The sequence below is a fragment of the Daphnia pulicaria genome, chromosome 8, assembly GCF_021234035.1.
Source record: "Daphnia pulicaria isolate SC F1-1A chromosome 8, SC_F0-13Bv2, whole genome shotgun sequence".
In the NCBI taxonomy this organism is placed as follows: Eukaryota; Metazoa; Arthropoda; class Branchiopoda; order Diplostraca; family Daphniidae; genus Daphnia; species Daphnia pulicaria.
Window position 1 is genome coordinate 8,195,293 of NC_060920.1, and position 26,062 is coordinate 8,221,354.

At 41.2% G+C, this 26,062-nt stretch overlaps 3 protein-coding genes and 2 long non-coding RNA genes across 11 annotated transcripts in view; 2 read left to right on the forward strand and 3 right to left on the reverse strand.

The window, feature by feature from the left end:
- The first annotated feature begins 10 nt into the window (after nt 1-10).
- On the forward strand, nt 11-651 carry LOC124311692. Its single transcript, XR_006910138.1, has 2 exons — nt 11-138; nt 206-651. It is a non-coding gene; the product is annotated as an uncharacterized LOC124311692 (long non-coding RNA).
- Nucleotides 572-3,259, reverse strand: LOC124311558. Of its 4 annotated transcripts, XR_006909851.1 has the most exons (7): nt 3,114-3,259; nt 2,874-2,987; nt 2,042-2,225; nt 1,801-1,867; nt 1,610-1,728; nt 1,280-1,291; nt 572-1,016 (listed from the first exon to the last, which is right to left on the reverse strand). It is a non-coding gene; the product is annotated as an uncharacterized LOC124311558 (long non-coding RNA). The 4 variants fall into 4 exon arrangements; XR_006909852.1 differs by lacking the exon at nt 1,280-1,291; XR_006909853.1 differs by lacking the exon at nt 572-1,016 and having other exon boundaries at nt 1,195-1,291; nt 2,042-2,219.
- A 766-nt stretch (nt 3,260-4,025) lies between these two features.
- LOC124311188 lies at nt 4,026-10,951 on the reverse strand. 2 transcript variants are annotated; one of them, XM_046775564.1, is made up of 11 exons: nt 10,821-10,951; nt 6,119-6,353; nt 5,882-5,996; nt 5,595-5,762; nt 5,457-5,531; nt 5,326-5,395; nt 5,094-5,249; nt 4,924-5,018; nt 4,741-4,851; nt 4,491-4,654; nt 4,026-4,416 (listed from the first exon to the last, which is right to left on the reverse strand). In XM_046775564.1, exons 2-11 carry the CDS (start codon nt 6,203-6,205, stop codon nt 4,135-4,137), a joined length of 1,323 nt encoding a protein of 440 aa, XP_046631520.1. In that variant the 5' UTR covers nt 6,206-6,353; nt 10,821-10,951; the 3' UTR covers nt 4,026-4,134. The 2 variants fall into 2 exon arrangements, with proteins under 2 accessions (XP_046631520.1, XP_046631521.1); XM_046775565.1 differs by lacking the exon at nt 10,821-10,951 and adding an exon at nt 6,532-6,550.
- LOC124310953 (spondin-1-like) lies at nt 6,859-13,410 on the forward strand. Of its 2 annotated transcripts, XM_046775140.1 has the most exons (12): nt 6,859-7,396; nt 8,363-8,615; nt 9,376-9,520; nt 9,665-9,871; nt 9,944-10,198; nt 10,286-10,511; nt 10,587-10,758; nt 10,835-11,265; nt 11,344-11,520; nt 12,119-12,324; nt 12,635-12,673; nt 12,770-13,410. In XM_046775140.1, exons 1-12 carry the CDS (start codon nt 7,189-7,191, stop codon nt 12,824-12,826), a joined length of 2,376 nt encoding a protein of 791 aa, XP_046631096.1. In that variant the 5' UTR covers nt 6,859-7,188; the 3' UTR covers nt 12,827-13,410. The 2 variants fall into 2 exon arrangements, with proteins under 2 accessions (XP_046631096.1, XP_046631097.1); XM_046775141.1 differs by lacking the exons at nt 6,859-7,396; nt 8,363-8,615 and adding an exon at nt 9,140-9,288.
- A 1,351-nt stretch (nt 13,411-14,761) lies between these two features.
- The window catches only part of LOC124311134 (cholecystokinin receptor type A-like), a 34,695-nt gene continuing 23,394 nt past the window's right edge, over nt 14,762-26,062 (reverse strand). For both annotated transcript variants that reach the window (XM_046775459.1, XM_046775458.1), the window contains exons 4-7: nt 18,935-19,011; nt 18,588-18,711; nt 17,768-17,917; nt 14,762-15,629 (exon numbers count right to left, since the gene is read on the reverse strand). In XM_046775459.1, coding sequence (XP_046631415.1) covers nt 15,094-15,629; nt 17,768-17,917; nt 18,588-18,711; nt 18,935-19,011 — 887 coding nt within the window. In that variant the 3' untranslated portion in view covers nt 14,762-15,093. The remainder of the gene's footprint in view (nt 15,630-17,767; nt 17,918-18,587; nt 18,712-18,934; nt 19,012-26,062) is intronic.

The following is a 26,062-nucleotide window of genomic DNA, read 5'->3' on the forward strand; positions in this document are numbered from 1 at the left end:
ATTTACAGGTCGAGTCATGTCCTTTGAAGAAAAAGGACAATGACTAAACAGTCAACAAGGTCCTTTGTTTGGTAACCTGTTGGCTACTACCCTTGAATATCCCTTTTTACTTCCTGAAACAGGCCCTCTTGATTTGAGGTATTGCTTTCTGTCGCTAAAATCTAATTTAAAATGTCATCCTAATAAATGTTCATTCTGCCAACAGGGTAACTCCTTCGCTACTTATTGTGGACTTCATCCTTGGTGAAAACTGATAAGAGAAAGCTGAAATTCAAGACTGATAGTTGTTTGATGTCTAAGCCGGAAGCCTACTATGGTTAATCGCTGTCGTAATAACTGTTCCTCAACTTTTCTCTTCGCTCTTTTTCCGGTTTCTCTTAACCATTGGTCATGTCTTAACTGTTGTCCCTGGCTGCAGTCAACTAAGGCAGTAACTCCCTCTGTCTTGATTGACTGCATGTGCAAGTTTCAAAAGCAGTTTATCACCCAAATGAAACAAAAAGGAGTTTGTTAAGTTTGTTTTATTTGGGTATAAATTGCTTTAAAATTTGCACAGAACAACAATAGTTCATTCGTTTCATGAAATTAGTTGTATTTTTATTGCTTTCGACATTCATTCTGAAACAATATCAAATATAAGTTTTCAACGTACAACGAAAATTTCAAGTTCACTTTAACAGCTAATTATTTAAGAATTATTCGATATATACGGGTGAGGGAAATGTCATTAAGCACAAGTTCTGTTTAAATTAACATCAGCTCACAAGTCACATCCCATAATGGATAACAAAATAGCTTTTAAAGGTTACTACAATCACATATTATATGGATATAATATTTTTATCAACCCGAATTGAATTAGCACAGTAACTTAAGACACCAACAACAGCTAGTCCAGGATTACCACATCATCATAATTTCAGGATCAGCTACTTCAAAGACTCCGGCAAAATTCAGGAAGGCAACAGCTTGAACAGGAGTCGGATTGCAAAACCACTGCACATTAACGTCGACACCTATGAGAAATTATTATATTAGATACCGGAAAACCATGAATTTCTTTTAACGTTTTCTTAGTAAAATACAGTGTCTGCTTATAAAACAACCATCATTAAATTTTTGTGACAGAACACAATATTTCAATAAAAAACTAAAACCTTCCTAAGTCACAAATAATATCTCAGGCAAATTATCATTTCTTTTCTTGCAGCTTTGCTTCAAGTCTTACTTCTCCACTTCTTGATAACAAAAACAGCATGCAGAAAATTGATGATCTTACCGTCATCAAGACCTGTTGCGAAAGAGAGAAATCATTAATTAACATTTACACCTGAACCAGCTAAAAAAAAACATGTAATGGAAGAAGAGAGTCATGCTAAGTTTAAATTTAATCCGAACAGAAACAAATGTTTAAAATCACAAGAAAATGTTTCATCAGAAGTTTTGGAAAAAAAGAATATAATGTTCTAGTTATATAAAAAAAATACAATTCAGCGAAATCTAGTTGAGCAAGCAAGTATCTTTTCAGAAAAACTCTAAACCCGCTGTAATATTTAAATCAGACTTACGAAGTTTCCCCTGTTACAACCCATTATCACAATCAAATTACCATTTCAAGATGTCTTCATTGCTGTTACATTTCGGAATAACACGAGCATTGTAGACTGCTTCCAAGGCTGCAGCTCAACTCAACTTGGACTCCCTTCCACCACACTGCAAGAAAACCACCTGCATGACAGCAATGTAGCTAATTAGACTTTGCCATTTTCTCAAATTCTTCAAAAGATAATAGAAGGCAACCTTAACATGAACTGTATACACAGAGCAACAACATAATTAGCTTAAACATCTAACTGATGATGGAAACCTATAGAGCAAAAGAACACCAATGAATAGAACAACACTTTTAAATGTGAGAAAAAAATTCCAATGAAATATTTACAAAAATAAAACAAAAATTGCAAGTTTAACATGAGCCAACATATATAAAATGAATTATTCAAAAACTTAGAAGTTAAGGCAATGAAAATAACATCAATACCACAGACAGCATGCAGCACTTCCCCACACCAGCACATGGTTGTCATGCAACAGCTCACCACATCCTTCACCAGCTCGCTGCAACAAGTCTATGAGGGCGAAGACCCTCTTAGAGAACCTTCATTAAACGGCAACGATCACGTACACGTAACGCAATGAAAAGCTTGAACATCACCAGGCTGTAACTAGAAAAATAAAAACTTGATTAACTTGAGAAACAAAGTCACAGAATTCTAATTTAGAAAACAAGTCTTCAGATTTCAGAGTTAATCAACATTATTTCTATTACTATTCCTAAGTACTTCTGAATGTGACAAAACGTGCGACATGGACCAAGAGACAACATTTTTGGGAAAATGTACAGCAGACCTCATGACCATAGAAATTAAACTATTAAGCAATAGCCATGCAAGTACAAGTTAAAAGCCATGATCACCATAAGTTTACCACACAAAATATTTAAATTTAATAACCCTGAGGAATAAAGGCAGTAATTATCACCATTTTTAAGACTAATAAAGTCAAGAGAAAATTGCCTGCAATGGCCAAGCTAAACCTTCTCGGACAGTATCTTGTTAGAAAAAGACGATGATGTGAAACGATGAAAGAAAAGCTAAGAAGAAAATGTAACACACATGTGTAGACTTAATTTTACCAAAATTCTAAACCTAGTTGGGATTCATTACATACCAACAAAAACTTTTCACAAAGCTGTCTTACATGGAAACCCGAAAAAAGATGTCACTTGTCTTCGACATTAAGTACAAAATGCTAATAATGCTACTAGATTCTTAGATTGCCTTCTCAATTTAGCTTACAAGTATTTCAATTACCTTTTCATATTTCCTCTTTTCATCTCAATTGTCTTGCAAATTAGTAGACCCTCTTCATGACAAAGCAGCGATCACGTGCACGTAATGCAATGAAGAAGCTCAGACTTCACCATGCTGTTAATTTAGAACAATAAAAACTCAAATAAGAAACAGAAGTCTTTAAGATGTAACCCGTAAATTAACAACACGGAACCAACACAATTTAAATTCAATAACCTTAAAGAATAAAACAGGAATTACCATTGACGAAAAACGTCAGGAAAGAAAGCCGCCATGATCCAATGGCAAAGGTAACCTTCTCGGACAGCGTCTCGAAGAAGAAAAAAGATGTCATCAGGAATGTCGTATGCTCGTATCTCGTATGGTGATCTAGGCAATTTGATGACCCTCCCTCCCCCTACTTCCCTCTACACACACTAGGGCTGAATAGTTAAATCCCTAAACACACCGAAATATTAAGCCACCTAGTGACAGCCAGCGCCAGCCCATTAATATCCACGGACGATTGGTATCACTGGACGTAAAATAAACCAACTACTCGTCATCTCCATAAAATTTGTTGTAAATAAGGTGTTTAAACAACACACAAAAAACTTATACAAGAAATCGACCCCAAATTCGACGTAGATCACGAATATTTAGTTTTATTTCGCCTTTTTACCAAAAGCCATCTAGCGTTAGAAAAAAAAAACGTCTAAGTAACACTTTGTTTGCGCGCAAGAAGGGCCTGGTTTTCGAATGTTTGTATGTATGTTTGTATGTACAGACAGAGTTTAAAGCAAGTAGATTATTAGTATAATTATCTACGAAAGTAAGTCAATTATCGGTTACCTGGGCATAATCCCGTGGCAAGTGACTGCAGCAGTGCAGCTGTATCACAGCGGACGGAAGCGAACACTGAACTGAAGAACTCGCCAGTGAAGAAAGACAAGTTGTGTGTAGCAGCAAAAGAAGCAGTGAAGCTGGCAGAGCGTACGTTACGAAGACACGGATAGAGCAGAACGTTGGTGGCAATGGCTTGATTCCGTAATATCTACCTATACTTGGCTTACAAAGTTTTGGAATTAGCATAAAAAATCAACTTTACCTTGACCATAATGCGTCAAAATAGTCAAATTGAATAAGCCCAGGGAGAGAACAGAAATCCAACAATTGAACCTTAAATTGTATATTACTTCCATGAAAGATTCTCCTCACGTATCATTCATTCATAGTACACCGTAAAATAAAGGAATGGCAGTGTTAGCAGTCTAAATTTTTCCTACTTCTTCTTCTTCTTTTTCTCGGCTAATCCGGTTGAATTCGAATTACCGTAGACTGCTTCCGAGCCCGAACGAAAGTGGAGATTAAGAAAAATGAGGGAAGCAATCCAGCAAATGCCAGCGATGACGACTATGTATTCGGCGCGGTTAGGAAAGGGCGTGCCGCAAGCGGTGTAGAACTCCATGCCATCGGAAGGAGACTTACCGCCAGGTAGGCAGTGAAAATCGAAGTAACCCTCGTCATAGTCGGAAGTGCAGAGAAATTTGCGTTTTTTCAAAGTCTGTTCAATAAACACGGGGCAGGATAAACGAGCGTTGCTTTTTTAAAATCTGAAAGTTTTCAAGCTTATCCTACCATTCCGAAAGCTGTTTGAATGGGAGAAGTTTCATTGCATGGGCCAGTCTTTTCGTGAACGCCAATGGATACTTCGTCTTCGGGTTTAAATAAGAGTACGGTGCTTAAATAGCAGCTGTAGTGAAGAATCAAACTCAAGACGCATTCGTTGAAGCCTTTCAAACCTAAGGTGTAACACGTACGCAAAAGTTGTATTTTCAAATTTAGTGCGATTCTCTAGAGGGAAACCTTCCATGTCGTGCGCACTTACCTGGACTTTTTCTAGCATCAGGAGCGGGGTTACGATCTGCCGACCACGCAATCAGGAAAAACGTCAATGCCAAGAGGGCGACACAGTTTTCCGTGTGAACACCAAGAATATCTAACAAAAAAAAATAATAATAATTTAATATAATGTTGTTTACATTCAAAATCTATCAGCTTTGAGACTTGCCATGGAGAGGGTGATAGAACGGGATGAATTGAAGGACGCCACCGGGCATTCCACAAAGACCGGTTAATACGGCGCACAGCATCTCGCGTTTGGCACTGAATGTTGAATGAATTAATAAATACCGTTATTAGTGGAATTATTACGATAAGAATAACAGATAAACGACATACTCTCCAGCCACCCATTTGTCAGCGGACTTTCCAATGATCAAACGTCTCCAGCAATGAAACCAAAAGGTAAAAGAAGCCGCGAAAGTGGCGTGAAAGTAAAATGAATTCCAAGGCACCCAGTAATGTCGGTCAAAAATATTCGGATCCGTGTCGTGCCTACGTCAATGATTTATAAAGGTCAAAACGCTTTGGTATTTCAAAAAATTAAAAATATTCTTTTTGGGTTTCACACCATGTCCAATGAAGGAATTTCACTGCCGTAATGTCATAAGGGATGTCGATTAAGACCACGCAAATTCCAACTATCAAATAAAAAAGTTTCAACTAACAAGTTAAAACGTTGTAAGTTTGTAAACGAATAACCTGCAAATGGTTCAGCCCAGTTAGGTAGTCGGAGGCGCGATATGGCCACCGAAGCGTTGTAGATAAACGCGGGATCTGCAATCAACAACATAGTGATAACAAAAAATCAAAGGTCGATCAATGCATATGGGTGATTACAAAGCATCATAATGTGAATCGGCAGTCGCCTGCCTAGCAGAACGATGGTCGTCTGAGAGTGCCAAAAGTTGTCGATATCCGGTAGCCAATAAGCGGCGCATTCTACGGTCAGTCCGTGAAAAATAGTTGCCAGCCATAAATACTTAAAACGACCACCCACTCGCCTAGCTAAAAGGAAATTTCAACAAAAGAAATTTAAAAAATCAGGAAAAGTCAAAGTAACAAGCCTTGGTAAAATTCAAGTAAAATAACGAGTCAAAAATTCACAAGAGTCAAATAAAGCTCACAGTGGATGAAAGTGAGCAGTCCGATGGTCAAATAGGTCAGCTCCGAGATAAGATACGTCGGCTGCGACTTCCAGCAATCTCGAGGGTCTCGAATTTTCACCATCCAGTCCAGCCACTTGTTTCACCACAAGAAAGAAAAATTTTTTTAAAAAAAGGACAGATAAATAAAAAGTCACATTAAAATTTTTTTTTCCAGCTTTCAAGTAAACACTTGAGAGTCTGAGAAAAAGCTCTTACGCTAGTAAATTCCATGGAAGATAGCTCAACTCCGAAGTCGGGCAACTGGCTGAGATTGCGTGCAACATGATCCTCGACTTGGGCCATGACGGCTTCTCTTTCACAACGTTCGCCACTGAATCTTTTTATCCAGAATATTCAAGTGTTTCCTCCAACACCAAACAGAAACCGGGACGAGGCTCGACGAGAAACTGATGAACCTTGTCGTGTATCTCTTCAATAAAGGTGCCTGCACCTAGGGTGATAATAAGATGCGGAAGAAGGAAACTGTACTGATAAGAAAGTCCAACTGTCTGCCAAACTGTCAATAATCGCTGGTCAATGTTCACAACGACCCAGCAAGATCATAAAAACGCTCGTTACTAAGGCTATCCATGTTATTGGTGGGATCAACTAAGAGTGTTTTTGATTACTTAAGAAGATTCTGGTAAGTTGGCGCGAAATCACAACAGGTTTCTTTTTTTCCAGACAAAATAGAAACGAAAACGCAGTTTTAGCATTCGGGTAAGTGAATACCCGGATTACCCGGGTTGTGATCGTTTAAAAATGAAAGGCTGATTAAATTAGATTTATGGCACAAGGGCGTGGTTTCATCAAACACATTATTTTCAATTAAGAAATAGGAAAGAAAAACAAACATCCAGATAAATCGTGACGAGCATCCGGTCATTCAATGTAAACCAGGGCAGCGAAAATGAAGTTGACATTCATCCGGTGTGGATGTTTTAAACGATTGAAACGAAATCAGCAGCGACACCCAAGTGAAAAGGAAGCTCGCTAGAGCTAAATCGAATCAAAAAGTTGAAACAATGGAAGTCATAACGTGAGTGACGCACCAAAAAAAGAAGAAGAAATGGGCGATGCGCGCCGGCCTGCGTGGCGACGGAGCAGGAAAAAGGGAGTGCTCAGTGAGGCATTTCTTTCGTGAACGAGTGGACCGTCTGCACGCTAGTTCCCGCATAGTACACTGAATAAAGTTTTCGTGAAATAACGCCATCGAAGGGGCTTCTTCTTACTACAGCGCTTAGCCGCACCGCTCCGTTGGCATTACTCAACTCGATTCGACGAGAATGAGAGTGCAACTCATTTGCGACGTTGTTTCGTTCCTATTTTTAATTGCAACGACGACGGCGAATTTATCTTCCGGACAGAGGAGAGGAGCAACTTGCATCCGACAACCGGAAGGCGTCGATTCCAGCAAGACACCCGGTGATAATGGATATCGACTTAAAATCAGCGGCAATCCCGACAAATACTTCCCAGGGGAAGTTTACACAGGTACCGAAAAAAAAAACACCCCGCGTTAATTCAATTGATTCCTTCTTTTCAATGGATCCTTAATGAACCGCAGTCGAGCGTTCATAAGGATGGATTGTCCTGGATGAATCCATCGGTCGAACTCCTCGCACTTGATAACACTGCTGTAGCAGAATCTCGTAGCCATGAATAAGAGAAATCAAAGGTTTGGTTCGATCATATTGATCATTTCGGCCCGGCACGAGGAACGCTAATTGGGGGGGAGAGCATTAGCTCAAAGCCCGTACAGTCTTGTCTGCTTTCTCACTTCGTCGAGTAAACAGCAGTGGACATTTGGAATCCGATCTCAACAACGGAGAGTTGCGCAGTCGATCGGGTTTCTCTCATGTGTCACGGGCAAAGATGCACAGCTAGGTAGTAAGTAAGTAGTAATACTGGTGGCGGCGATCGACCGGAATCGAGAAAAAGAGAAACCCCATCGGTGCACACCGTGGATCATTCTCTTAACTTCATTTGGGTTGTTGCGTCACGATCAAATTATTCCGTTCCAGTCTTTTGATGCGATTCTTCAAAATTTAAATCAAATAAGTTCATTTGGTATTTCTTGAGAAATTGCTCGGACACGTTGCCATTATATCCGCAGCAAAAAAAAAAGAAGGGGACTGTGGTTCAGTACTGATTATTATATGCTGATAGGAGAGAACTTGTCGAGTTTCGTAAAACACTGAAGCTTCGGAGAACTTCGCTCAGAGCCGATAGTGGAGAGGGGGTCGAGGAGCCGAAGATATGGCTGGCGCCGTGTGACGCAAGAATCGATGGCCAATTTTTCATTTCAATAAAAAAAAAGCTGATGGGTTTTTAATTCCAGCTGACTGTGGTTATGATGAACTTTACGTGATTCCAGCCACTGCGAACGTCTCAGCTCTAATCTGGTGGGCGTTTACTGTGAAACCTGTGTGACGTTCTTAATTTTTTTTTTCGTTCCAGTAACTTTACAAGGTTGGCGATCGCAAAATGTTCTACAGAAATTTATCGGCTTCCTTTTAACGGCCACCCCGTCCAATCCTGCCATTCCGACGTCGCCTGACACAGCTGGAAGCTTCCGGCTATTTAGCGACTCACTCAGCCGATTTAGTGACGTCTGTTCAAATGGAATTACGCAAACATCGTCGGTGCCTAAAACTGAGATCCAGGTCCTTTGGACCGCCCCTGGGCCCGGCACTGGTTGCATCAAATTCAGGTAAATCGTTTAGCAGTTAACTCATTTGTGAAATTGAATCACGCGTGCTCATGTTTATAAAGAACATGTGAAAAGGCAAATTTCGGCTAGTCATAAAACGAAGTCCCACAAAGTTGCGATCAGACCAGTGACGAAGAAAATTGCGTTATATCGTTAAATTGATTGAGCAATTTGAAAGCAACAAATTTGATTTGCATACACTTCCCGACAAAATAGAAGAAGGACAATTTTTAGAGCAAAAAAATTCTTGGCTTCTATTTAAAAGAAATGAACCTTTTCAGGCTTCTTTCATTTTCAAATAAACAGAAGCGAGAAGCCGAGGGTTTTACATCAATAATGTGTACAACTAAAATATTCGAGCATATAGACTGTAAACTTTCAACTCTTCATCAAGAGTTAAAAGAATGCTGTCTGTTGTGCATTATTCGGGAAAGGGGTGGAGTCTGGGTTCCAATTACCATCGCAGATGTTTAGATTTTCTTTTAAACCCAAACATGAAAAGTAGCGGCGAAGAGTGCCTCTTTTTTTTTTCCTATTTGGCTTTAGTAGTCGAAAAGGTTTGGACGACTAGGATGTCGACGTCAACCGTTCAGTTTCAGTGGGCTATTCTGACAGGTTTGCTGAGTTTATTGGCCGTAACGGGACAGATTCCATTCAATTGTTCGCACCCAGAGTAAGAGCCTCTAACACAAGTGAATCGAGAGGATTAGGCTGAACGTCAACGATTTTTCCATCTATTTTATTTTTCTTTCCCCGGCAGCGCCGTGGTATTGGAGAATCGAGAGCTGTGGTTCGCCGATGACAACGGCCTGACCAAAGAATTGTGTGCCGATCCACAAGAGAACGAGGACGAGCAGCCCGAGATCAACGAGCCCTGCTGCGCTTGCGATGAGGCCAAATACGAGGTACTTCCCAATAATCGAAATCCCATATCCCATATAGTTTCCCTCCCTCCCTTCTTCTTCTTCTTTCCGCCCCCACATGAATGCAATACTATCGACTAGTGATTTACTGTTATGGCGGCCTGGCACTTGGTTGGTTCGTGACAGGTCATGTTCGAAGGATTTTGGTCCCGTCAGACGCACCCGCGCGATTTCCCAGCTAACGAGTGGCTGACGCACTTTAGCGACATTATCGGGGCCTCGCACAGCGCCGACTACCGCGTCTGGGAGTATGGCGGCATCGCCTCCGACGGACTCCGGCAAGTGGCCGAATGGGGATCGACCCAAGCTCTGGAATCTGAATTGAAATCCGAAGTAATTTATTTGATTCGATATTGTTTGTCACAAAGTAATGTACGGTTGACATTTCTCATGGAATATTTATAGAGCGATCACATCCGAACGATCATCAAATCCCGCGGGCTTTGGTATCCCAACGTCAACGGAAAAACCTACGCTGTCTTCCGGGTCGATCGAAAGCACCATCTCATGTCACTCGTTTCCATGCTGGGTCCGTCGCCGGATTGGATTGTGGGTGTTTCGGCTTTGGAATTATGTTCACGCAATTGCACTTGGGTAGAGAACAAGACGCTGAACCTTTATCCGTGGGACGCCGGGACCGACAGTGGCATCACATACACCGTAAGAATCGATAACGCAATTGCATTCCAAAAAAAAAAAAAGTGATGACAGATGGTTCGATACGTTTACGCCTTTTTTTTCGCACAGTCTACCAACTCGATGACTAATCCGCGTGAGAAGATCACACGGATCACATCTTCCTACCCGGCGGATCCACGTTCTCCGTTCTACGACCCGACAGGATCTGATATGAAACCGTTGGCTCGAGTAGTCATTACCCGTCAGCGAGTCTACGAGAAAGCCTGTACTGACACTTCTACGATTACTGAAGATGCCATTAGTCATCCGGACAACTCTGGCGACGCCCTCAGACGTGAGTAGAGTACAATCAAGCTAACTGAAACTATTTGACTTTTCCGATGTACTAAAAGAAAAAATGGGTTCGTAGCCGAATGTGCCGTGACTGAATGGGGCCAATTCAGTCCGTGCTCCGTCACATGCGGTAAGGGCCTTCGCATGCGCCAGCGCTTCTACATCAATCAAATGAAGGCCGAAATGACCAGGTGTGACCGTCAACTCGAAGAGAAAGAAATGTGCGCCAGCGCCGTAGAACTTTGTGGGTAAATACTCGGAACGGAAGACTACAGACTGGAATGAAACGAAGCAAATAAATTTGACTTACTTGTTAATCAATAGGGATGGATCCATGGTCAAAGACGACATTTGCGCCGTGTCGGAATGGTCCCAATGGTCCTCTTGCTCCGTAACTTGCGGAAAAGGCTTCCGCACTAGGACAAGGAGATACTACGACCGTATGGGACGTAAGAAGTGTCACTTGGAAACCTCAGAACAGGAGATGTGTATGGGAATGAAGTTCGAGTGCGAAGACTCCGGTTTTGACGAATCGGACGATCCCGATTGTCTTGTCAGTCCCTGGAGTGACTGGTCACCTTGCAGCGCTACATGTGGAAAAGGTATGCAAGTGAGAAGCAGGATTCCGCTGGTAATAGGAAACAATGGAGTTGCTGCTACCTCTTTACCTGCTCACTGCAACATGGATACCATGGAGAAGACTGTCTGCATGGCCGATAAACCCGACTGCTCTTTCAGCATGGCAGATGCCAAAGGTTTGATTCGATGAATTAAATTCAAATACCTAATGAAAAAAAACAAACGAGATTGTTAATGCAATTTGTCTATAACAGCTATCTGCATGGAAGAAGTGGACGTTGGGCCGTGCCGTAGTTCCAGCTTTCCTCGTTGGTATTTCGATGCTCACAAGGGAATGTGCATTTCTTTTAACTACGGCGGTTGCCGCGGGAACCGGAACAACTTTGAAAAGCGCGAGGACTGTGTCAATACGTGCGAAATATTAGGACGCGGTAAGTTGACTCGATCGGGCGAAATAATAATACAATTAGAATCGAAATACTTCAGCTCACACATCAAAAGAACTCTGTAAGCATGTGCTCAATGATATGCCATGCAGAAATACGTGCATCATATTCCCGCCTCTCTTGGATCCGTCCAGTTATATCTGCCGTATTGCGCTACACACTGCCACAGACTCTCTCCGATCGTTGTCTCAACGATCTCAACTGTAGGCTAAAATTCATCCATTCTTTCCCGTCAAATGGCACGCTAATATTCGTTACGGTAGAATTTGAGGAGCACGGAAACGTTTCGTAATATACACGACTTGCTGCACAGCCCAGCAAGACAAGAATGTTGACAAGTAGTGTGTTTTATTCGTCGTATTTACGTATGCTGGCACGACTTGTTTGCTCTGGCTCACAAGACTTAAAAATTCTTGCATAGAATTGTTATTCAATGTTGTTTTAGAGAGCATCCTACTGTACGGGTAGAACAATAGTAGAAACAAAAACAAAATGTGTTTCCATTTTAAGACTGGATGTAGTTAGAGCCTCTGTGTTTCAAACAATGTGAAATTAAATTACCAAATGTGTTTATATTTCTTAGCTGGTGCAGAGGATCCGCTGGCAGACCAATTTGATGATGATTACAGTAGTTTTAATGGAATGGACAAAACAAATACCGGCATCAACCATCATCAAAATCATCCACAGGCTTCTCCCATTGATTGCATGATCACAGAGTGGACACCATGGTCATCATGCAGTACCACCTGCGGAAAAGGATGGAAGGAAAGGCAAAGGATGATTAAGGTAACAAAAAAAAAATTTATACTGGGAGGTGTGGGACTGTGGGAGACTACAGCATTCAAGCAGTTAATGAGAGAAGTCATGCTGATGACAATTCAATATCAACAGCAGTTTCAAAAGATAAAAAATAGCTCAAAGCTAGATCAGAATTAATTCTTACTTGAAATTAAATTATGTTGAACTTCAAACAAAGATGAAGAAGAAATTGACTAATTATCAGCCTTTCAAGTTTCCCTTTTTCGAATTCGTCTGGCTGCTGTTGTTCAGCAACAGAGACATCTATTCGTAATACTTGTAACTATTTTCTTTTCAGCTTCCGGCCCAAAATGGCGGCAAACCATGCCCGAAAAAGGTAAAATTAAAATTGGAATTAATGTCATAGACGATTAAATCCTTCTTTTTGATTACTGAAGCCCTCAGTTAACATGCATTTCATTTTCTTTTCCAGATTACGAAAAGACGCCAGTGCTACCGCCGACCCTGCGATAATAAAAGAAACAAGTAAAATCGATGACTAAAGGAAAAAACCCTTCCAGTTAGAAGAAGTCGTGATCGACCGCTATAGGAGCATCGTGAATAATATTTTACAAATTCGGCTAATTGACAAAAAAAAACTTTCTTTACTCTGTTCCCTTGCTTTTTATACGTTTAAACTTGGATCCATCTCGTGGTGTAGTGAGAAATAACGAAAGATTTTTGAAACAACCAGGAAAAATTATAATACAGCAGCCAATGTTTATCTCAATACCTATGTAACTAATAAGATTTCATAAAGAATCCATCTTGCTTTATCGTCCTAAATAATATGTGTGCGGTCTGTGTGGCACTGCACATACATCTAGAATTTTCAAATAGCTTGTATGTTTTAAGACTGCTTATCTAATAATTAACAATGCGTGCTGAATAAGCTATACTATTACATAGAAGACGCAAAGAGGACCCCCCTTAATAATATACAATTACATTTATAAGACGTTTTGATGTCTAATCGATCACGCATGTATTTTTTAATCATTTCTTTCTCTTTCTCCGACGATTTCGTTTGTATACGCGAATCAATTCCTCACCAATAAATCAATATGCGATGAATGAGTGGATGCAAGTTGTTGTTTCCTTCCATTCGATTTTTGTTATTCTAAAATTTTACGCCTTTTTTTAAGTGGGCGTTGAAAATGTTTCCGACAGTGTTCCTAGAACTGGTGACATCTGTAGTCCGACATTTGGCGCAGATCACGCAGTCAGCCGATTATCATCCAAGCGAATCAGTTTAAATTGCATAGAAACAAATATTTGATGAAAGCGGCGGCCACTTTGGCGGCTACAATCTTTGTCGACGATACTGGCTGAATAACGCGCTCGTTCCGCCTTGTCGTCTAAAATTATCGCTATAGATGTTATACCAATGAAAAAGTAGTAGATCCTTCGTTCGACAAGCAGTCGGTTCTCGTCTCGTCTCTTGAAGTACGCTAAGTGTCAAGCGTAATAAAAAGTTTAGTTATGCTATCTGCCGCTGTGGTGCGCATCGGCGTAAACTGCGCACGATTTTTTGGCATCTACTACTTTTTCATTGGTATAACATCTATACCCAGTTGAAAAAATAAACGAGTTGCTTCAGTTCACGCGACGTCCCTTGACAGAGACAAAACTGTTTGATGATTTTCAGTTTGCGATTATCCTAGTTGATAAACCAATTCCCCCCCGACTGAGGGTCTAAAAGTGAACATCAGATAAACCGTTTTACCGAGAAGAGACCTCTACTATTGCTGCCGCGCTCGTGTTTGATTCACCCGGCTTTGATGGCTATCTTCTACCTTGGAGACAGCCAAACTATGCACCCGGGAAAATAAAATAAAAAAAAAAAGGCAGAAGGACACCATTGGAGATGTCTATCACGAGCTGTTTATAGTCGTGGACCACTGCTATATTTTACGCTTTGATGCACATTCTTTTTGTAATACATATACGGTACACTCTGCTTTTTTTTTTATCTTTCTGTTACTATATTTCTGGTTTGGTTAGTATTTTATCGGTACTATATTTATTTAGTCTTGAATTATTAAGTTTTAGCCACACGTGCGGTCTTTCTGTGTCCAAATAACTATTTGGTCCTTTTGAGCAGAGACATGAAAGAGGATTACAATAACCGTAAACAACTAAGCAATTCATTGAGTAATTTCAAATCAATTGATTTTCATTGCTTATTGCCGTCAGCCAATAGTAACGAATAGCCAATAGTCAGTCTAGTCAATTCCCATTGACGTGTGTGTTACAAAAGTTGATTGAAATACTTTATGGATCGAATATACTTGTTTTATTTGATTTTGCGATATGGGATACAGACAAAGAAAACATACCAGTGACACAACAATAATAAATTCAATGTCAATTAGAAGCAGAAGAAGAAGAGAAGAGAAGGAATAAACTTTGAGCTATAGACTGATAGAGCGATAAGATGTCTGTGTATTTCCACTTCAATTATAGATTCATGTTTCATTATAATAAGATTCACTCGGGTGCCAAGTATTAGAAACACAACAAGATTGTGATAAATTAGATTTTGTCATTATCAATTGATTAAATCGCTGAATTTTTAAGTAAATCGAATATAATGAAAATCCAGGCTATGCATGTTTGAAAAACTCTGTTATACATTTCTTTAAATAAAAATGGCTATTCAAAAAAATAATTTGAATTTGACAGGATAAACGGTGGGGTAACTCTCGGAACTGGGGGGTTTGAAATTTCGACCGCAAACGCGCCCTGGGGGGGATATCAGACGGTCCCGACGGATCGCGAAAAATTCTCCGTTTTGGAACATCCGAAGGCTTTGACAAAAGCCCGGCGAAAGGACGAACTCATGAAGCAGTAGGTGATGGGATTGCAGCAACAGCTGGCCTGAGCCAGGAGCTGCATGAGAGAGATGCCGGTGTAGCCGAGTCCTTCGTACAGGGCTCTTGGAGCGAAGAAAGACATGGTGTTGACGACGTAGAGTGGCGTCCAGCAGATGAAGAACTCGAGGACGACGACGATTAGCATTTTCAGGACGCGCCGCTTGGTTTTCAGGCAGTGCTCCGGGTTGCAGCGACGTAGACTGGGCGTGGCGGGCAGACCTGCCGTGCTGCCGGACACTGTGGACCTTTTGTTGCCGCGATAAATGCCGGCGCGTGATGTCGACGCTCCGTTTCCATTAACATTGACCGTCAGGGCGCTGCTCGTCAGTCTCTCCGTCTGGCCGATTGAATTCCGGTTGGCCGAAGTGTTGCGGGCCGTCACACTCATGGCTGCATCGCTTTCCTCCCCGCCGCCTCCTGCACACACCAGATAACCATTACATAGGAGCGAGTCATATTAATACCACCTCGAGCTTGATGGAATCATCAGGAGCATCCGGTCGAACTACGATAGAGGATAGACTCTATCTCACTAGCTAGCTCTATGTGTACTAAGGGGGGCTGTATACTTGGCTGGAAGGCGTCGATTCTTCTTGCAAGTCAAGTAGGACAGCGGGGACAGAGCCTTCGAGGCTTTGCCAGCAGAACAAATAACCAGACACACGAAATGCTGTGTCGTCAAACGAACCAGCCCGTTGCGAAACGGGACAAAACAAAGTTCCGAAATGATACACTACGATGACGTAAAACATTAGTTTAGCCTTTGTGCGGACCGCGGCCGTGAAGTGACTTTTGAAAGTAATTAAGCGCAATTGCCTACCGACTAGTTGGCGTTGGTGCTGAATCCATAAACATATCTCTCGCCCATCGCTTGCGTTGTAAAGTTATTGACATTAGACGTGCCCCGCTGTTCCCCCACCCACCCCACTTGAAACGTAATAAACGACGTATGTTTATATTCGATTTGTGTGGCTGCACAGTCGTGGAACGAAGCAAACGTAGCGCAGCAACTATATTTCTAGAAATTGAGGTCTGTATGATGTTTCTGGAGCAGATAGTGTACACTCTGCTGGACAACCATAAAGGAAAATACACAATTTTTTGTTGAGGGCTGAATCAGTAGAGTATCGGATATAAGAAGACCACGGTATAACCACTCGCGAACAAAATAACACGAATAGTAATAATAAATGCGGTCGAATCCATGTCAATATTTTCTTGAGTGAGACAGAGAGATGAAAGACCGCTTCTGAAATCTATAAAGGAAACCGAAACGAGCAGTATAGGTGGTCTAGGAGAGTTGCTACAGTCGAGAGATAAAAGCTGATGCGTTGTAATTCATCATCCGTTGAAATAAACACTCCCGCAGCAGCAACAGCAACAGCAGCAGCACAAGCGGGTAAATATAAACCCGGACAAAGAGAACTGAAATTAGATTCTTTTGTCGAAATTGGCGTTATGAAAGCTCAAATAATTCCCGGTTCGTTCCGCGCATTATGATTACTAGACTAGAAAAGAGCTTTACAGCTATAGAGAAACGCCCCCGGATTCGCTTGACTTTCTCCGAATGAGATTATTCACGCATAGATATTTGATGCGGACGAAACGAAAAGACTCGGGAGTTTTGAGTTTATCTAGATCTCTATCTGACGGTCGATTTTAATTATTTCTTCTGTTCGCGTATTCTATTACAGCTGTTTCCATTTCCCATTGCATTTGCATCTCGTGAATTGATTTCACGCTCCGGTGAATGCTTGGAGGTGAATTTGATTAATAAGTTGCATGTTGACTTTGCATTCATTTGAATATTACGTAAAAGTTAGTTGCTTAATTGGCGCCGAAAGACTTTTTTTTTTTGCGCAAGAGAAATAATTCCAACTATCCATCACGCCTGCGCTGTAAAACAAGAAGATCATTTTCGTTATTTCTTTTGAAATTCCATCGTGAAGTCTTTTCTATAGAGAGCCTTCGCCTTTTAAATCTTTTTACAATGTACTACTGGGGGGGGGGGGGGGGAGCGTGACCATAACGTTTTATTTTGAATTCTGTGCGCATCTGTTATACGTGCCACTTGCGCAATTAAGCGACATCCCCAAAGCCGAGAAAACCTTTTTGCTAATAAAGAAAAAAAGGGGTCCGCTTACATTTTTGGCAGATGCGCTTAAAGAATCCGCGCGCAAGTCGTAACCGGAGGAACAACAAAAGACCCGCACGACAATTGAGACTCGGGTATTCTTCCGTCGCCCAGCTCGACCGACCGGATGAGCTTGATAATGACAGAGACGCTCGTTTTCGGCACATTTTATGCTCGGCTTTGCCCGAGTCATTGAGCTTCGCCTTTTTTTGTTTGTTTCGTAGCCGTGTTAAATGCAGTTTTCGCACAGCCCACCCTTAACGAAACATTGCAGCGCCAAGTTGCCAACAATAAAACGAGACTAACCAACCGCGGCCGGGAAATTGGCGCTTTCCGCGAAATTGGCTGTCGCCAAATAGTCTTGGCAGTTGGGTCGGCCACACATAAAAATGTAGATGTGCACAGCGCACACATAATTTACCTTGATCCACTTTCCACAAGTGATTGACAATCATTCCGTACATGGCGACCATGAGAAAGAGTGGGATGATGAGCAGGATGACGTCAAGAAAGACGGTGAAACATTTCTCCAAGGTATCATCGGGCCAGACTTCGCGACATTTCCGGCGTCCTATACATTGAATCACACACAAAGAAGAACGATATAGATTATTCATTTATTGGAATTTTGCTGTGATTTTAATTTCGACTGCTCATATATTCTCCCATTCAAATTCCAAATCTATCCGCCGACTCCGTGGGTATACAAAAGGATGATTTCCCTAAGCCTTTATATAGGAGGAACGTTCTATGGGAAAGTTGAGCAATGTTCTTATGTTTAAAAAGGGGCTTTTAAAATCCTTTTTGTAGGGAAAAAGGCAGACGAAAATGAGGTGCATCAATAAAAGCAAGTGCCGTACATCTCACCCCTTAACTTTCAAATGTATATTTCCGTCTCTCGACGAGCAATTGATAAAAAGGCAAAAAAGCGCTAGAAATAGAAAGATGATTGGTCGCCGACTTTTTAGAAATGTCAAGGTAACGTATAGACACTATACTGCAAGAGAATGCCTAAAGTTATTTTTCATCAATCATCAGCTGACTGATTCAATAGGTTGGCGTCCCTGTCAGTTTCCCAATCTTTAATACCCGCATACTTTACTTTTTTGGTGGGGGGGGGGGGTAAGATTTGACAAGTTTGAATGGAACGGGGCAGAGTATAAAAGGAAAGGCGGGAACGTGCCATGTCACTCAATAAGTGCTGTGTGTAAATATAGCATGAAGTAAAAAAGAAAACTTACCATCGTTACCGACGGGCTTCAACTGCGACAGAACTGCTACGGGCGACATAATGGCCAGCGAACCAAGCCAGACGGCTAGGATGATGTATCTGGCGTGACTTCTTGTTTGCCATTTCCTAGATGTCTGTTTTATTTATTTTTTAAAGAAGAAGAAAGAAAGAAAAAAAAAGACTTAATTGTATTAGGTTTTGTTAGAGGACACAGTGGAAAACAACGGAGAAAGGCAAGTGCACGTAGTCGGCGGTGCTTTTCTCCGTAAAAGCATTTTCGCTGGCCCTTCTTTCAAAAGATCGGGCATTGTAGTGTATACGTGGGCCGGCACAATATCTATCAAAGGCTTTACTTACCAGCGGATGACAAATGGCGTAGAAGCGCTCCACGGAGATGGCCACCAACGTCCATCCGGACACGCTGACGGAAACAGCTGCGACGAGAAATGGTACAAAATCAATAAGTCAACAATAAATCAATGAAATAATACCATCGGGGGGCGGCATTAGATAACATAATCTATACACGGCAAAGAGAGATAGAGATATAGGCCTGTCGACATCCCCTGACAGGCGATGCTGACATCGACTAAGGGTGGGCGCAGCTTACGTTAATTAATGTAGAATGTAGGTTGCATGATTTGTATAATAATAGGATGTCTCTACACTACACGTTCTATATTCTGATGCGGCAGCAGTCTCGATGTTGACTTAATAGAAGCGTGAGTGGAAGACAAAGATGATACAGTCTGGTGTTGGGAGGAGAGATAATAGCTTCTCTCTTGACCCAAGTCAGCATCAGCAGAGATGCTCGAGGGAGAGAGCCTTTTGAAAATGGTTAGAAGCAAGCCGAGAGAGAGAGAGCTGCGGGGGGAATAAGAGTTTTGCATCATTCTCTCGCGATACATTATGTGTATAATGGGCCAGAAATAGTATATATCTAACAGTCCCCTCGAAGCCATCCACCCTGGTTTTCTCTATTTAGGACAGTGCTAGAACGTTTACTGACTGGGATAAACGGATTATTGAAGGCCAGATCCCATCCTACATATACAGCGCCTTTCTTATGATGAGAAAGAGATAGATATTATACACTAATAAATTATTGTGAGAAACTATGAAAGAGGTCTTGATCTTTGTGTGGTGTGGTTTTGGTCAGAAAAATGTCTAATTGCACTTTAGAGATTAAAGTATAAACATTTCGTAATCTGAATTGTGAAACATAGTTTGGTTGTCGTTAAATCATTCCAATGTTGTGCCTCCAAAAACTCAAATGTTGAAAATGACAAACAATGATACATTGCAAAGTAAAACTGTTGACTTGACTTACTTTAAGTACGATGATTAATACTACGGCATACCTGCAGGAAAATTATTGCCACGTTTTCCACATATACTTGTGATTTTCCTACACTGGAATGATTGGACACCTTATGTTTGTTTCAAAACTTGGATTATGAAATGATTTTCAAATTAGAGAATGTTTCAACTTTAACAAAAGCAAAGAGCAAATAGGAAATGTTGTGCCCATGATGTTTTCACATCACCACACAATTACTTTCCAGATTGACTTTAAGCATCAATCAAAACTTGAGCAATACTTTTAATCAGTTCAAATTGAATATTACCTTCAGGCTCCCTTCAGCTGAATTTCGTAATTTTGCTTCCTATCTTTATCTTAAACCGCTTAAACTTCCTCTCTCTCACAGGTCTCACTTTGTAATAAACAAAACAACAGCAGACGACACTAATTATTTCCACTTCTGGCGCCCTAGCGGTCTTTAAGAAATCCAAATTCAAAATCATTACAACAAATCCCAACCGCAAAAACCTTGGCAAAAACGATAAAAGTGGTTTTCTTGCTCGCGCTTAACATGCTCGCTGAAAGGATTTGGATTATATTAGTATCAAAAAGCATCCATCGTTTGATTCGCCACAATAAGACCCTCCAGAAGAAGAAGAAAAAAGATCGCGGCTACGGGGGGGAAGCAATCCATCGGATCATCACCGCTTATTCGCCCGAGTGCTGGGCATCCCAACTTGAAAGGGGCGGTACGCTACAATGTCCATTGCGGATATATATGTACTACTTCAACTTTTCTTCCTCTATACTGTATATACGACGGTCTGTCGACCACTCCCATGAGTGTTCCAACCGAGATTACGTCGTAGCATGTACCGTATAAGGCGCGTAGATTCGAATATTGTGTACGTACATATATATAGTTCTCGCACAACCGACGATCGCCATTGAAAACGAAATCAAATCTTCTGTGATATGCATACGTATGTGTCTTATTGGATCGAATAAGGTGGAATACGTTGAATAAGTAATGAGCTCCGTCGTGTGGCTCTCGTGACCGCCCCAATAATAGAGCTGTTTGTTTCCATCGAGTGGTTTTCCCGCGGATAGGTCAAGTGAGTCGACGATCGGTTATTTTCCGTTTTCTATCCCCCTGCCATCTAAGGCAATGTAGGAAACATCATACATATACACACACATCGTGGTTGAGAGTAGGGAAACGTTTTCAAGTGGGTGGTTCAATTTATTGGATAAAAAATACGTCGCCCTCGACTTTAGGGTTATTGCGTCTGGGTATATATACGGCGAGTGCTGCTGCTGCTGGTAGTGGTATGGACATGGGCGGATGGTTGACCGGATAACAACTATAGTCAGCCCTTTCTTGTTATATATATCCCAGAAGGACAATCCAGCGCTAATGGATTACATTGTCCCCGCGATAAAGAAAAAACCCCAAAAACAAATCTCTGCTATATATAGTGTAGTATGCTAGACGCCATTTTCTTATCGTTGTTTGTTTTTTGTTTTTTGTTTTGTTTTTTTTCTATAAGAAGATGAACATTACAAACACAACGTGATGACGGGAGTGTATATAGAGGGGTGAAGAAAGATATTCTTCTCTTTGCTGGGGTTGCGTTATAAAGTGCATTGTTACGTCACGACTAATCTTGTGAAGCGGTTATTATTCAAGCAGATCCATCGCTCTTAGTTCATCTTTTACTTCAGAGGTAATTGATCGATTCATCACTTTTATTATCAAAAACAAACATTCGGGGCTTGTGTCTAGACTATTCACCGGATTGGCAGCCTGTTCAATTTTGCCAGAGAAAATTGAGTGTAGAAGTCGCCCTGGGGGGTGGGGTCCTATCCTTTTATATCTAGACAAGCGTATACTATCACAAAATTGAAAATCCCGTTTGGTCGTACGAAAAATTCGTTCCGCTTCCATCCACCCACAAAGTCTAGACGCTAGAGCTTGCAAAATTATTGAATTGGCAGCGAATTTAAGAGACGTTTGATTAAGTTTTATATCGAAAGATATGTTCTCCGTTTCATCTTTGTTCATGCGATTTATTCTCCTTTTTTTATTCTTCTTTAGATCCGTTGCTCTTACAATGAGATCGTAACGGTGCGCGATTGTGCCAAACTTCATAGGCGACATAAAAGTTAGTCCTCCTCGTTTACCCAGTTGCCATGGTTGCATAAAATAAAGGCGGGAACAAGAATTCGCGAGTTTCTTTTATTATATGCTTTTTGTTATACGATTTCTTATGTATCCTGCATACGTATGGTTCATCCGGCTTTGACACAGCATATTGGCCGCTCCTCAGCCTTTAGTCGCATTTGATAAAGTTTGTCATGACAGTCTATAGCTCTTTTTTGAGTAAAGCTGGCTTGTACAAAGTTTCCTCTTTTCTTCTCAAAGAGTTAGAAGTGGGTAGCCATGATCAACTACATATGCGGCGCAGGCCATCAGAGAGTCAAGCTGAGGCTCCGTATATATAGGACTTGGGGGATGAGGAGACACCAATTAATTATTTTTCTTATTAAATATCTAGCGCTAGATGATTCAAGAACCATAAGTATACACTCAGCCTCCTTGGAATAATATCTGCCATAACAGAAAATTGTCTAATGCAATCTGTGTGGGGTTTGAAAGACGCTGATGGCGCCGAGTATATAAGAACCCTTGGAGGAACTTGGCAAGGAAACCAAAAAAAAAGGCCGCTGCAATTACCAAAAGTCAATTGAGTCGACGGAAGTGTGATTAAATCAAGCGCGGAGAGCAAAAGAACTTTAATTTGATGCTGTGTGCGCAAGAATATTTAGCGCGTTTAAGTTCGTTTGGTATATACTAGTAGCCTGATCTTTTCTTTCCCGGTTATTCAGAACTGAATGGACAATTTTTAGATTTTTATTAGTTTCTCGCGTAATTTTTTTGAAGACAAAGTAATTTGAAAAACGTGCTGAAGACTATCAAAAGTGGTTCTTTTATTTACAAGTGTCTAAAGTAAACGCGGATCGGAGTATAGTACCTACTATAGTCAAATATCAACAAATCCCGAGAAGTGCGCACTGCAGAATTGCGTCTATAGACGGATTTACAGTGAAAAAGTATCTAGCACTATAACACTCATGTTTTTTCCTCGTTTTTTCAAGTTTTTTTTACACTTGTTTATAAGATAGTGTCAGCTGCCAAAGTCTTGTATCGAAACTTTTTTTCTGCGTATTGATTTTTCCTTTTTTCTTCGTTCTCGTCGAGATTGATACGTATCTTTTACAGCGTGGGTGCTTGTTACAGAGCGTGTTCGGCGTGTTAGATTCATCCGTCAACTTCAATAATATAACTGTGAAGTTCCTTGTATTATTTCTATTCTCGACCTATTCTCCCCTTTTTTTCTGTTATATCATCTTTCTGTGTAAACTTTTCTATCCGTTTGATTATACAACAATATCCCTGGCTGCTATCAACGATTTTCGTTCACCCACCGGAAATTGAGAGAGCGATGACGCCCCACCCCCATTGAAAGATATCTTCGTGATGAAGACTCATATATTATTGTGTGTGAGATGAGTATTCGTTTAATAATATAGGAGTCTGATTGCAAAAGTCTTTGAAGGCCCCAGCATGCAGTCCTGTGTAGGCGTTCCTTTAAAGGATCAACATTTGCACACGTCCAACAGTCAATATACCTGCAGAGGGGAGCGTCGCCATTCTTCAAAAAAACAAAAGGTGGGCGATGTGCTAGAAAGATTAGACGCGCCGAATAAGAACAGAGGGCCGACAGCAGCCGTCTGCTGCGATGGATGGACAAAGCCAGCGGATGAGTGAAATATCTATCGAATAAAGGGGGGGAGATGACCAACAATGGACGAGAGAGAGTCGAGTGGAGTCGATATATTATCCATCGCCTTTTGTCGAGCTCCTTATCATGCCGACGTGACGATTGACGTCATTCCTTGGCGGACTGCACCCGCGACTAACAACTTTACACAGACGCCTATCAACCGAAGCTGTACGCATTATTATTCCTCGACAGATTGCGTAATGGTGGTAAATCTCATCGTGATCAATGTCGAATGTGCTCGATAGATTAGGCCTATAACCTATATACTTGTACAGAGAGTGAAATAGAGTCCCACACGAAAGTATACGTGTATACTTCGTCTGTTTCTTTCTTTAGAACCAGCATCCAACGGCCAGGATCGCATTAAAAACATGTAGTAGAGCATGCAACTTTTTGAAGAAACTTGTACAAAGAAAAAGAGTTTCCGGGTTTGCGTGTGTATAAATTATACTTTCTCATTTGAACGGTTTGCCGAGCGGTTTGCGTTTGCCACATACTGGTGAATATAATTTTGTTTCTCTCATTGCTATAGTGGATTCTATACGTCTTTCACATAGAACACGGCTGCTGCAATGCTATCAATTTATTAGAAAGAAATCCTGTCTTGTATATTACGACGCAGGCTGTATACAAGAGTTTTACGCTGTCTGTTATCCGAACTGATATATATCGTAAGACCACATCGCGCGTTTTGTAGACTATTACGTCAGAACATTACATTTAGTATATGGTATAGCTCGGTTTGGCCAGCACGTCAATATTGTTCGCCCGTAACATTACTTCCACCACAAACGACAAGGGGGGGGGGGGTCTCTATACTAATGGAAATAGGAGGTCTCCGAGTTCACCAACGAACCTCACAAGAGTGGTCAGCTTGGAACCCCTACACTATATAAGACACAGGAAAAGGAGAAACAAGAAGAGGATGAAAGATATATAGCACTAGGCCAGAAAGTGGATGTATCTCTCTCTATCGATCTAGTTAGGAAATGAGGTGAAGTATTGTGTGCTGCTGGGCTGGAGAAAGAGTGCAGCAAAGGAAGGAAGCTCGTCGACACGTCTGGTGGGAAATTACCCGCGGCGCTGGAACGGCGGACATCGGATCGGCCAGCACGCTCAGACCTTTGATGCTATATTAGTAAAGCAGGCAATCAAAGCCGCTCCTGTTTTCCTTTGCCCCGGCGTTCCCACAGTCACTCAGTATTGTCCTCGCAGCAGCCAAAGAAAACAGAAGATCGACGCTCCAGCAGGGCTGCAATAATATATAATGCCGTTAAAGCCCATCACGATGGGTCCTATATCATTATTGCTGCAGATTAAATGGCTCCGCGTGGATATTATATGCCGGACGCGATCCGCCAATTCAATCCGCCAAGAACGACTCATGCGGTATCTCCTCAAACGCAAATGATTAAGATATAAACTATTGGTTAGGTTGAAGAGGTCCATAGGGTTGATCGTGTGTAATATTAATGCGGCCGTGCTTATAATATATCTATACACTGTTTAATCCTATGTGCTTTGTGGCCGGATGATTAACATGACATCATCTGGGCTTCTCCGCACGGGTCCTATTTATAATATTATCTCTTGATTCCCGACTCAGGCCACTCAGCACTGATGCTGTGTGTGGCGCCATGAATATTACATTGCACAGACCATCTCCAAGTTGTGTGCTGATTCCAGCAGAATCACAAGTTAAATTATAAAAGATATAAAGATCCGTAAATGTGTGTGTGTATATTTATAGGCGGCATTATTTCAGAGTTGTCCCATCTCTTTTGAAGTTTCTTTTGACAAGGTTGGATCAAACTTTCGCTTCTGGGACACGCCTAAAACACCCAGCAGGGATGATGGGACGGAAGAAAGCGGGGGAAAACTCTATTGCATATGAAACTTGCCTTTCGTCATTCCCGGATGAAAATATAAGGGGTTCCTATCTTAATCTAAGTGCCTGCCGACGAAGAACAAAGTTCTCGCGCGTTTCAAGCATATATCTATTGAATTGTTGATCCTTCCTATACCTGTTTGACTAACACAAGAAAATCAGAGTCTCATATAATTTCCCTTGTCAAGCGATATCCTAAGCAGATTTTATAATCGCATTGGCAATTTAATTGAACACTGTTTTGATGCTTCATCATTTGTACTAGGACCATTTTTGTCTTGACTTTACAAATGTTCAGCGTCAGCTCAAAAGATGAAAGTTGGGATTACAGACTAGATTGGGAGCTACATGATGGTGTTCCATGGTCGGCTGGTGATCGAGTTAGGCAATTTCATCTGAAGAAGAACCTTGTATAAATATATAGCTGTGATCTCTGTGTATATTAG

What these genes read in the sequence shown, in the direction of transcription:
- LOC124311188 (XM_046775564.1), bottom strand. Translation starts at nt 6,205, where the DNA reads ATGGCCCAAGTCGAGGATCATGTTGCACGCAATCTCAGCCAGTTGCCC. An exon ending in CTTCCATGGAATTTACTAGC is followed by an intron (nt 5,997 to 6,118) that starts GTAAGAGCTTTT and finishes TGGTGAAACAAG; the next exon opens with TGGCTGGACTGGATGGTGAA. An exon ending in CTGGGCTGAACCATTTGCAG is followed by an intron (nt 5,396 to 5,456) that starts GTTATTCGTTTA and finishes TTTATTTGATAG; the next exon opens with TTGGAATTTGCGTGGTCTTA.
- LOC124310953 (XM_046775140.1), top strand. Translation starts at nt 7,189, where the DNA reads ATGAGAGTGCAACTCATTTGCGACGTTGTTTCGTTCCTATTTTTAATT. An exon ending in CCCAGGGGAAGTTTACACAG is followed by an intron (nt 7,397 to 8,362) that starts GTACCGAAAAAA and finishes TTTTCGTTCCAG; the next exon opens with TAACTTTACAAGGTTGGCGA. An exon ending in GTGCGAAATATTAGGACGCG is followed by an intron (nt 11,521 to 12,118) that starts GTAAGTTGACTC and finishes TATATTTCTTAG; the next exon opens with CTGGTGCAGAGGATCCGCTG.